This window comes from Electrona antarctica (genome assembly GCF_951216825.1).
Source record: "Electrona antarctica genome assembly, chromosome: 5".
In the NCBI taxonomy this organism is placed as follows: domain Eukaryota; kingdom Metazoa; phylum Chordata; class Actinopteri; order Myctophiformes; family Myctophidae; genus Electrona; species Electrona antarctica.
Genome location: NC_136810.1, coordinates 56,108,708 through 56,120,954, shown reverse-complemented (window position 1 = coordinate 56,120,954; position 12,247 = coordinate 56,108,708). Strand labels below are relative to the sequence as shown.

The 12,247-nt window shown below is 42.0% G+C and overlaps 1 protein-coding gene across 1 annotated transcript in view; it reads right to left on the bottom strand.

Moving 5' to 3' along the window:
* Positions 1 to 12,247, bottom strand: part of LOC306924054 (cadherin EGF LAG seven-pass G-type receptor 1-like) — a gene marked incomplete at its 5' end in the record, with an annotated part of 72,229 nt that overhangs the window by 53,476 nt on the left and 6,506 nt on the right. The window contains 6 exons of the mRNA XM_079502395.1: positions 3,133 to 3,246; positions 4,270 to 4,383; positions 5,249 to 5,320; positions 7,134 to 7,300; positions 9,454 to 9,579; positions 10,467 to 10,630. Of these exons, the coding sequence (XP_079358521.1) occupies positions 3,133 to 3,246; positions 4,270 to 4,383; positions 5,249 to 5,320; positions 7,134 to 7,300; positions 9,454 to 9,579; positions 10,467 to 10,630 (757 nt within the window). The remainder of the gene's footprint in view (positions 1 to 3,132; positions 3,247 to 4,269; positions 4,384 to 5,248; positions 5,321 to 7,133; positions 7,301 to 9,453; positions 9,580 to 10,466; positions 10,631 to 12,247) is intronic.

Here is a 12,247-nt window from a genome sequence, read left to right as displayed (position 1 = left end):
TTGTGTGATAATTTCATTTTTCACAATACAAGAGGAAGCGATTATTACTGGTTACATTTCTGTTTGACTGTACCCTGTACCGATTACATTTCTGTTTGACTGTACCCTGTACTGATTACATTTCTGTTTGACTGTACCCTGTACTGATTACATTTCTGTCTGACTGTACCCTGAACTGATTACATTTCTGTTTGACTGTACCCTGTACTGATTACATTTCTGTTTGACTGTACCCTGTACCGATTACATTTCTGTTTGACTGTACCCTGTACCGATTACATTTCTGTTTGACTGTACCCTGTACTGATTACATTTATGTCTGACTGTACCCTGTACTGATTACATTTCTGTTTGACTGTACCCTGTACTGATTACATTTCTGTTTGACTGTACCCTGTACTGATTACATTTCTGTCTGACTGTACCCTGTACTGATTACATTTCTGTTTGACTGTACCCTGTACTGATTACATTTCTGTCTGACTGTACCCTGTACTGATTACATTTCTGTTTGACTGTACCCTGTACTGATTACATTTCTGTTTGACTGTACCCTGTACTGATTACATTTCTGTTTGACTGTACCCTGTACTGATTACATTTCTGTCTGACTGTACCCTGTACCGATTACATTTCTGTTTGACTGTACCCTGTACTGATTACATTTCTGTCTGACTGTACCCTGTACTGATTACATTTCTGTTTGACTGTACCCTGTACTGATTACATTTCTGTTTGACTGTACCCTGTACCGATTACATTTCTGTCTGACTGTACCCTGTACCGATTACATTTCTGTTTGACTGTACCCTGTACCGATTACATTTCTGTTTGACTGTACCCTGTACCGATTACATTTCTGTTTGACTGTACCCTGTACCGATTACATTTCTGTTTGACTGTACCCTGTACTGATTACATTTCTGTTTGACTGTACCCTGTACTGATTACATTTCTGTTTGACTGTAACCCTGTACTGATTACATTTCTGTTTGACTGTACCCTGTACCGATTACATTTCTGTTTGACTGTACCCTGTACTGGTTACATTTCTGTTTGACTGTACCCTGTACTGATTACATTTCTGTTTGACTGTACCCTGTACTGATTACATTTCTGTCTGACTGTACCCTGTACTGATTACATTTCTGTCTGACTGTACCCTGTACCGATTACATTTCTGTTTGACTGTACCCTGTATGTACTGATTACATTTCTGTTTGACTGTACCCTGTACCGATTACATTTCTGTGTGACTGTACCCTGTACCGATTACATTTCTGTTTGACTGTACCCTGTACTGATTACATTTCTGTTTGACTGTACCCTGTACCGATTACATTTCTGTCTGACTGTACCCTGTACCGATTACATTTCTGTTTGACTGTACCCTGTACTGATTACATTTCTGTTTGACTGTACCCTGTACTGATTACATTTCTGTTTGACTGTACCCTGAACTGATTACATTTCTGTTTGACTGTACCCTGTACTGATTACATTTCTGTGTGACTGTATCCTGTACCGATTACATTTCTGTTTGACTGTACCCTGTACCGATTACATTTCTGTTTGACTGTACCCTGTACTGATTACATTTCTGTTTGAATGTACCCTGTACTGATTACATTTCTGTTTGACTGTACCCTGTACTGATTACATTTCTGTTTGACTGTACCCTGTACTGATTACATTTCTGTGTGACTGTACCCTGTACTGATTACATTTCTGTTTGAGTGTACCCTGTACTGATTACATTTCTGTTTGACTGTACCCTGTACTGATTACATTTCTGTTTGACTGTACCTGTACCGATTACATTTCTGTTTGACTGTACCCTGTACTGATTACATTTCTGTTTGACTGTACCCTGTACTGATTACATTTCTGTTTGACTGTACCCTGAACTGATTACATTTCTGTTTGACTGTACCCTGTACTGATTACATTTCTGTGTGACTGTACCCTGTACCGATTACATTTCTGTTTGACTGTACCCTGTACCGATTACATTTCTGTTTGACTGTACCCTGTACTGATTACATTTCTGTCTGACTGTACCCTGTACTGATTACATTTCTGTTTGACTGTACCCTGCACCGATTACATTTCTGTTTGACTGTACCCTGTACTGATTACATTTCTGTCTGACTGTACCCTGTACTGATTACATTTCTGTTTGACTGTACCCTGTACTGATTACATTTCTGTCTGACTGTACCCTGTACTGATTACATTTCTGTTTGACTGTACCCTGTACTGATTACATTTCTGTCTGACTGTACCCTGTACTGATTACATTTCTGTTTGACTGTACCCTGTACCGATTACATTTCTGTTTGACTGTACCCTGTACTGGTTACATTTCTGTTTGACTGTACCCTGTACTGATTACATTTCTGTTTGACTGTACCCTGTACCGATTACATTTCTGTTTGACTGTACCCTGTACCGATTACATTTCTGTTTGACTGTACCCTGTACTGATTACATTTCTGCCAATTAAGTATTCAATCAATCATTTAGTTCTTTATATCAACAAATCGACCCGAGATTTTTCATAATTGACTTTTGATTGATCCCAGAAGAAAAATGAAAAGATTGATTGATTGACTTAATTAACAGTTTGCAGACAAAAGCACAGGAAAGTACAGTTCAATACAATACAATGTCTGCTGCTAGGAGGATTTAAACCCAAGATATTTCCATTGTTTCCCTTCATACTCGATTCATCGAAAAATCGATTGGTTTGATAAAACCCATTTTGGGCGGGAACCCCTTTTGGTGTTAGCATTATGTTATGCTTTAGCTATTGAAAAATAGCAGATCTACAAGCTCATAGCGCGCCACCGAGTGGCACGCTACGAGCTTGTAGGTCTGCTATTTTTGAAAAATCGAAGAACGACTGACATAGAAACATAGCTTTTTCAGAAAACTGTCAGGATGTTGAAGACATTTTTAGAATCTGATCTCAGGTCAAAATGGGTTAACCACTTATATGTTCTAATTTGTTGCACAGTGGTGGCGCAGAAAAAAATGGCGCCTACCTATTTTTTCTTTTAATCAAAATTGAGGCAAACGTTTGAAGTAATGGTGATTGAGGTCATATCCAGCCATAGTTGTGAGCCTCACCTGTATACAGCCCTTCAGTCCGCTCATCACAGAGCCATCCTTCTTCATCAGACCTCCTACAAACAGACTCCTCAGTCTCAGGCCGGGCAGCTCGTTCCCTATTTCCACCGACCTCTGGAGAACACACGGGTCAAGACTGTGTTTTAATGGAGGACGTGATGCACAATGACACCTGTATTTTCATATACGGTACAGATACAGATACAATAATGTCCATATTTGCTGGTTGAATTAAAGTTAACGCTTTGTGTGCCCTTTCAACATTTTCAAAATAGTGACCAATGTTATTTTTGACATTTTATTTATTTTTTATAAAAATCACAAAAAAAATGTTTTTTTTGTTTTGTTTTTCAAAGACGTCCACAGACGTCTTGGGCACCACATAGCAGTAATTCCCAGGACGTCTGTGGACGTCTTGGGCACAAAATGTGTTAAGATGCACAGGAAAATGTGGAGAGTGAGAATGCGTACCGTTTCTCAATTTCATTACTCACTATTTCATTTGAAGGACCCCCATTAAGCCACGGACACCCATAACTCTAAGAGTTACAGACCATGTAAGGGTCCATTTGTTCTAGCTGGCCAAGATACCTGGAACATGCCATAGTCCAGAGACACCCGTGTTCAACATACCGTGAACATGCCATAGTCCAGAGACACCCGTGTTCAACATACCGTGAACATGCCATAGTCCAGAGACACCCGTGTTCAACATACCTGGAACATGCCATAGTCCAGAGACACCCATGTTCAACATACCTAGAACATGCCATAGTCCAGAGACACCCATGTTCAACATACCTAGAACATGCCATAGTCCAGAGACACCCGTGTTCAACATACCTAGAACATGCCATAGTCCAGAGACACCCGTGTTCAACATACCTGGAACATGCCATAGTCCAGAGACACCCATGTTCAACATACCTGGAACATGCCATAGTCCAGAGACACCTTTGTTCAACATACCTGGAACATCCCATAGTCCAGAGACACCCGTGTTCAACATACCTGGAACATCCCATAGTCCAGAGACACCCATGTTCAACATACCTGGAACATCTCATAGTCCAGAGACACCCATGTTCAACATACCTGGAACATCCCATAGTCCAGAGACACCCGTGTTCAACATACCTGGAACATCCCATAGTCCAGAGACACCCGCGCCACGTATTTGATGTCCTTTCCATCTTTGATGCTCTTGAGCTCCACCTGCACATGGTGCCATTCTCCATCGTTGACACACACCTAGTAGGGGTGGAAAACAGGTCATAGAATAAATCTATGTTATTGATTGTTTTTTTAACCCATTCAGGCCTGACGTCGAAATTTAAAAAAAAAAAGTTTTCTAAATCATGACAATTTTCGGAAAGATTTGAGGCACATTTTAACGATTTTTCAAAAATAGCAGACCTACAAGTTCATAGCGCGCCACTCGGTGGCGCGCTATGAGCTTGTAGATCTGCTATTTTTCAATAGCTAAATTATAACAATGTTTAAAACACCAAAAAGGGGTTCCCGCCCCAAAATGGGTTAATGGTTAATGTGGTTAAACGCTAACGTGACATGGATGCGTTCCAGGTCTCAATGGATTAAAGTAGAGAACAGAACAGAAATGACTAAACAATTCTAAAAAATATTATATATATATATAAAGTTTCTCGATTATTCGATTAAAATACATTTTAAAATAAATCGATAGAATTTATGTACAATTCAGGAATTTAGCAGACACTCTTAATCCAGAGCGATTTACAGTAAGCAATAACGATACGATACAACTTTATTGTCAGCTTGCACTGAAATTAGTTTTGCGTCCATGACGTCACGTAAGAAACAGACAAGACAAAGACGTACATTACAAAACGGTAGACATTACAGGACAAGAATCACAGAAAACAATCAGGAACGAGAACATATCCACTGGTTTAACGATTTTGGTTTAGAAGCAAGACAACAACACAAGGTAATAAATCAAATGCATATAAATAGTCATCTAGGATTATCAGTAAACCAAGAACCTATCTGCAATGTCCAACAGTAGAATATCCGCACATTGAAACTATAAACACTGTAGGATGCCAGGTCAATAACGTTGTATTTATAGACACACCTGGGTGAAGTCCAGCACGGCCACACGCTTCAGCCCGAGGAAGACCTGGAAACGCAGGTGTCTGCTGCTCAGCTGGACAAACAACAACAACAACATGGAGGTCAGAAACGCAGGTGTCTGCTGCTCAGCTGGACAAACAAACAAACAACAGCACGGAGGTCAGCGTCAGTCAGGGGAGGAAATGAGATTAGTGGTGGAACGAGTCAAGATGAGATGAGAGGGAAGGAGAGAAAGGATGTAGGGGAGAAGGAGAGAGAGAGAGAGGGAAGGAAGGAGAGAAAGGATGTAGGGGAGAAGGAGAGAGAGAGAGAGGGAAGGAGAGAAAGGATTGTAGGGGGAGAAGGAGAGAGAGAGAGGGAAAGAGAGAAAGGATGTAGGGGGAGAAGGAGAGAGAGAGAGAGAGGGAAGGAGAGAAAGGATGTAGGGGGAGAAGGAGAGAGAGAGAGAGGGACAGACAGACAGAAAGGATGTAGGGGAGAAGGAGAGAGAGAGAGAGGGACAGACAGACAGAAAGGATGTAGGGGAGAAGGAGAGAGAGAGGGACAGAGAGAAAGGATGTAGGGGAGAAGGAGAGAGAGGGACAGAGAGAAAGGATGTAGGGGAGAAGGAGAGAGAGAGAGAGGGACAGACAGAAAGGATGTAGGGGAGAAGGAGAGAGAGAGAGGGAAAGAGATAAAGGATGTAGGGGGAGAAGGAGAGAGAGAGAGAGAGACAGACAGACAGACAGACGAAAGGATGTAGGGGGAGAAGGAGAGAGAGAGGGGGACAGACAGACAGAAAGACGAAGGCAGGAAGACAGATAGAAAGGGAGAGAGAACGAGAGAGAAAAACAATTTTCATACTTTATTTCCCAAGAGCATGGACTCCACTAGAACCCATGACCCGATGTCGGAATTTTAAAAATGTCTTCTAAATTCTGACAGTTTTCTGAAATACCTCATGTTTCTGTATCAGTGGTGCTCAATATCTCATGTCAAGGACCCCCAAAAATGATATATAATTGGCCACCGACCCCCATCTGAAAATATGTTATTCCAGGAACCCCTCAGAAGCAAAGCTTCGAGTTAAAAATGTTCGCTCTGAAAGAATATATACTCAAAGATTTGCACCACATTTTTACGATAAAAAAAAAAGCAGATCTACAAGCTCTAGCTTTAACCCAGAATGGGTTAAAGCACCTCTGGTATTTCTTAATGTTTTCCAGCTGTTTAATTTTCCTATACCAGCCTGTAGTCAAAGTGCAAGACATTGATTCCAGAGGCATCATAGACATATATTTCTGTAATGAATAGGCCCCTATGTGTATTTGTTGTGTGAACATGTTGTGTGGACATTTACGCTTTCCACGAAAGGGCATTTGGCTACAATTTACAATTTAGGCATTTAGCAGACGCTCTTAATCCAGAGCGACTTACATTAGGCAAGAACAAAAGCATGGGAATACATCACATATATAAAATGCATTTATCATGAAACATGCGTATGCTAAGAACGTAACTAGAACATATCTATATAATGACACTATACATATAAACTATACATAGGCTATATACTATACTATGCTATACATTATGTACTATGAGGTGCTATGACTACATACAATGCAATTATTGTGTTTTGGCAGGCCTTGATGGTGTCGTAATGACTGATTTTACACTTGCTGAAAACAGCCGATCTACAAGCTCACAGCGCGTCGCAGCGCGACGCGTTGTGAGCTTGTAGATCGGCTATTTTCAGCATGCAACCAAGTGTAAAATGACTAATACTGGATCCACTAGTCCCTTCCTAACATTTTAGTCTAGTTAGTTGATTGTTAGCCCTTTTGTTCCATTCCCTTGATATTTTTTAACATTCCATTATTAATAGACATTTTCCAGATGCTCACCAGCAGCTGTATCCTGGAGAAGTCCCCAGCGTTGGCCAGCAGGAGAGTCCCAGAGCTCTGGCGCGTCCTGAACATCAGCCCCAGGTACCAGGGGATGGCGATGGTGACGTCCGGCTCCTGCCACCACACCAGAGCATGGCCGTTGAAGCGCTGCGGGGACGGCATGACTGCGTGGGGCAAGGAAGGAAGGCACGGGCAGGATCGAGACATGAGATATAGCCTTATGTTAACCCATTTTGCACTGATGGCTGATTAGGCTTCTAAATCCTAATAGTTTTCTGAAAAACCCATGTTTCTATGTCAGTTGTGCTCAACCTTTTTCATGTCAAGGACCCCCCGAATTATCTCTATTGGGCTACAGACCCCCATCTCAAAATATGTTGTTCCAGGGACCCCCCAGAAGCAAAGATTTGAGTTAAAAACGTTCGCTCTGAAAGAATATACATTCAAAGATTTGCGCACACTTTTTCACGATTTCTCAAAAATAGCAGACCTACAAGCTCGTAGCGCGGCACTCGGTGCCGCGCTATGAGCTTGTAGATCTGCTATTTTTCAATAGCTAAAGTATAACATATAATGCTTAAAACACCAAAAGGGGTTCCCGCCCAGAATGGGTTAACGATAATATAGTACTGTAGTTGTGAAATACTAATGTATTCCTGAAACAGTCCTAGTTATGAGTTAGAAATGTGACGACTCGATACAGAAATTGCTCAGTAAATAAAGTGTTTCCTCGATATACAGTACCTATATAATATCCTTCCACGCAATGCACACAAAACCCAAGTCATGAATGATTGATAAGGCTCTACATTTCTTCACATAAGGATATGGATAATGCCAAAGAAAATCCAAACGCATGAGCATATATACATACAGTTCACACCAATAGCTCGGCTATCCGTTACAATACAAAGGAAGCCATTTTGATCATGGGTTGGTTGCAATGTAGCAGATGATTTGGACGTCATCAATAACACCCTTAGATAGCACTTTTTAGACTTAGATAGCATTTGAAACAGACTTATAGCATGTCATGTAGACAGCACAATAATTGTATTGTATATAGTCATAGCACATCATAGTAGCCTACATATGTATAGCATAGTATAGTATATATGTATAGTTAATATGTATAGTGTCATTATATAGATATGTTCTAGTTACGTTCTTAGCTTACGCATGTTTCTTGATAAATGCATTTTATATATGTGATGTATTCCCATACTTTTGTTCCTGCCTAATGTAAGTCGCTCTGGATTAAGAGCGTCTGCTAAATGCCTAAATTGTAAATTGTAAATTGTAACACGGAGTTAAGCTAAAAACTAAGCTCTTGGAAAATGTAGAGCTACTTCTAATCTGATTTCATTTCTTTCCGATAGATTTCACAACGGAATGGAAATGGAAATGTTGTCGAGCATACAGTAATAATTGACTTCAGAGGCCAGTTTCAGGGGTGTAGCGATCGGCGACAATAAGCAGAGGAATTATATCGACAGTATTTTTTTACAGTGCAGTATTGTCTCGTCTAATGGACAAGACAACCTGTGGACTCCTGCATGGTTTAAGGTCAGTGTTATTATTGTGGAATGCAGGAATGTGAGGGTTTCTTTCTTATTGGCAGGAAACATGACCCCATTAGCGTTTACTGTCTGTTTCCTCCAAGCTGGCCCTTCATGCGGGAATTACTGGAATTTCTGTATTTGTCTGACAAAGTGCACGTGGTGAAATACAATGACATGCGCACACATGTGCGCTTGTAAACAACACACGTGCATGGACACATAAGTAACCTTGCCATAGGGCAGGAGCCTATCTCCTGTTTCTGTAGCGTGAGGCAGCTTGTGATGTACAAGTACACCCCCTGGACATGACGCTAGTATGTCGCAGGGACTTACCCCCAATGCAACCCTTGATGCTGAGTGTCAAGCAGGGAGGAACTGGGTCCCATTTGTACAGTCTTTGGTATGACCCGGCCGGGGATCGAACCCCGACCTCCCAGTCTCAGGGCGGACACTCTAACCCAAGGCCACTGAGCATGGACACATACTGCACATTATATCTATTCCAAACCGAAACATTTTTGACAGGCAGGCAGACACGCGCGCACGCTTGTGTGTGTGCGTGTGGCACACACACGAACACGAGCACACACACACACACACACACACACACACACACACACACACACACACACACACACACACACACACACACACACACACACACACACACACACACACACACACACACACACACACACACACACACACACACACACACACACACACACACACACACACACACACTTTTATTTTACCTTGTTCACAGTTCTTGCCCCCGAAGCCCAGTGGACAGTCACAGGCGTAGGTGCCCCATTTATTGACACACGTTCCTGCATTTTGACACACGACATTGGAGCAAAAGTCCTTCTTTGCCGTACAACCTGTGAGTGCAACGGAAATGGAAAACAATCGGTCAACATGCCTCCCAATCATGAATATAAGCTACTTAGATTGTACAGTGTGAGGCTACATTTAAAAAATGAACCACTTCAGCCCTATACATACTTCGTCATACAACAAATACCCCCAAAAAACGATTATTTACAAGCTTTACAAAAAGTGTTGTCGTGAGCTTGTTCATCTGCAACTGCCAATAAACATTTTTTTGAAACATTTATTTATTTTTATTTGCCAAAATGGTTATTGTACACCAGGGTTGCATGTGGTTAAGACAATGATGTGTCTCATGAACAAACAAAAAAAGGTTTTCAAAGTAGCACAGCTTTTTTTTCCCAAGGGGTGAAAATTGCAGACTTGCAAAGAAAAGGATTCCAAGGCACTCTGTCTTTGATGAAAAAAATTTATATATTTAAAGATGGAGTGCCACAATTTTTGTATTTTTCCAGTTTTCATGTGTCTATGAGGTGACAGTACTTCATTAGACACCCTGGAGTCCTTTTTATGTGCAATTATGTATTCCCTTTGTATTTAGGGTTTCTTCCTGGAGGCTGAACCCTTGACAGTCAAACGTGCCAATGAAAAAAAACAGTAATATAGTGACATCACACTATCAGCCCCTCCCCTAACCCCTCCCCCTTTATCATACAACTACAGCTGTGGGTGCGGCTTCAGTTCAGGTGGATCACCACCCATCATCACCCACCAGGCAAACCAGGCATACTTAATGAACTGATCTGGGTGCCCACATAAAAACGACATTTTAACAAATACTGTACACTTTTTTGAAGAAAAGAAATTAAGACCTGATGATCATGTTTTAGGGTGGAAAAAAATCATGGCACTCCATCTTTAATGATGCGTCTCATACCCGCATAGGTGCCATTGTTAGCGATGAAGCTAGCCATGTCCACAGGCTGGCTGTCGATGGTCAGGTCCTTCATGCAGCCCACAAAGTTCCGGTTGGTAACTGGGAAATCTTCCGGTAGGTTGGGAACGCCGCCAAGCAGCAGCGGTCCAGTCAGGTCTAATGACCTGAGGCATGAGCAGAACAACATCAAATTCAATCTAAACTTTAAACCATTTAGACCTGAGGACGATTCTAAAAAATGTCTTCTAAATCCTTTCTATGTCAGTGGTGCTCAGCCTTTTTCACTTCAAGGACCCCCAGAATTATCTGTATTTGGCTGTGAACCCCCATCTGAAAACGTGTAGTTCCAGGGACCCCGCCCAGAAGCAAAGATTTGAGTTAAAACGTTCACTCTGAGGAATTCGGAAGATTTGCGCCACATTCTCACGATTTTCCAAAAAATAGCAGACCTACAAGCTCGTAGCGTGGCACCGAGTGCCGCGCTATGAGCTTGTAGATCTGCTATTTTTCAATAGCTAAAGCATAACATAATGCATTAAAAACACCAAAAAGGGATTCCCGCCCAGAATGGGTTAAGGCAGGGGATCAAAGTCTTGGCCTTGTCCGTGGCAAATTTTAGATTTGATCCGTTACTGAATTACTGAACGTCTCCAGGTTTTCTCCAGAATATGTTAACGTAGGACACTTATTTACCACTAAACTACGGCACTATGGCACATTACGAGTCCAACTAGAACAAGTAGTTTCCAAACGTTTTATTTGCAAGAACCCCCCCTTAACTCTGAGAGTGTACAAATGGAACCAAATGTGTCTGTTAGATTTTAAAGTACTGCTTTTATATTTGCCAACGCATTAGTCCATGTCGGCTATATGACACATAAGTGTGAGTGAGTGAGTTGGCCCAGTTATAGCTGCCAACAGTCGGAGGCCCTGATGAAAACCAGAGCAGGGTGCAAAGCACAGGCATTGTTTTTTTATCTACTTTATCTACTTATCTACTAAGGACAACTTTGGGTTTTTTCAACCAAGGTTCATGTTTTAGGTTATTAGAAAAAGTAAAAGATGAGCAATTTTAGCCTTTATTTTTTTACAGTAGGCTGACAGGAAATGGGGAGAGAGATGGGGGGAGTGACATGCAGTAAAGGCCGTCGGGAGTCGAACCCGCGGCACACTGCCGCGGGTTGGCAGCGGACTGACCTCATGCCTCCTTCCATGCATGAGGAGTCCAAGCTGCTTCTTTTCACCTGACAGGGGGGAATTTCCCTGGCCGGACGTAGCACGTGGAAGGAACACGTTATTCCGACCAGTTCCTTTCCCCTCCATCAGGCGCCCCGGCTGGCGAGGGGGAGGTAGTTTAGAGACCAGGACTACTGCATGTTTTTGTGAGGGTACCTACCCTAGGGGACACGGGGAGGACATGCAAAGTCCACTCAGAAAGGCCCCACCTCGGGTATGCATGGGCACTAATGACGCGGAGGAGGGAACACGCCCCCAGTGTCCCCAGCGGGAATCGAACCCAGGACCTTCTAGCTGTGAGGCGACAGCACTACCGACATGGTGCTAAATATGTATTTGTTTTACAACATTTTATGGCGATTTCTTTTTTATTATTTACTATAGTCCTACTAGGCCCAAGGAAATTGCATCTGGCCACAAAAGATCACGGAATCTACTGGTGTGAAGGAGGAGGTGACATATTGAGCCTATGACACACAATATGGCCTCCCCCTAGTATTCACCCTTCACATTCAATAGATGTTCGAATACCCCCTGTCAAAAAT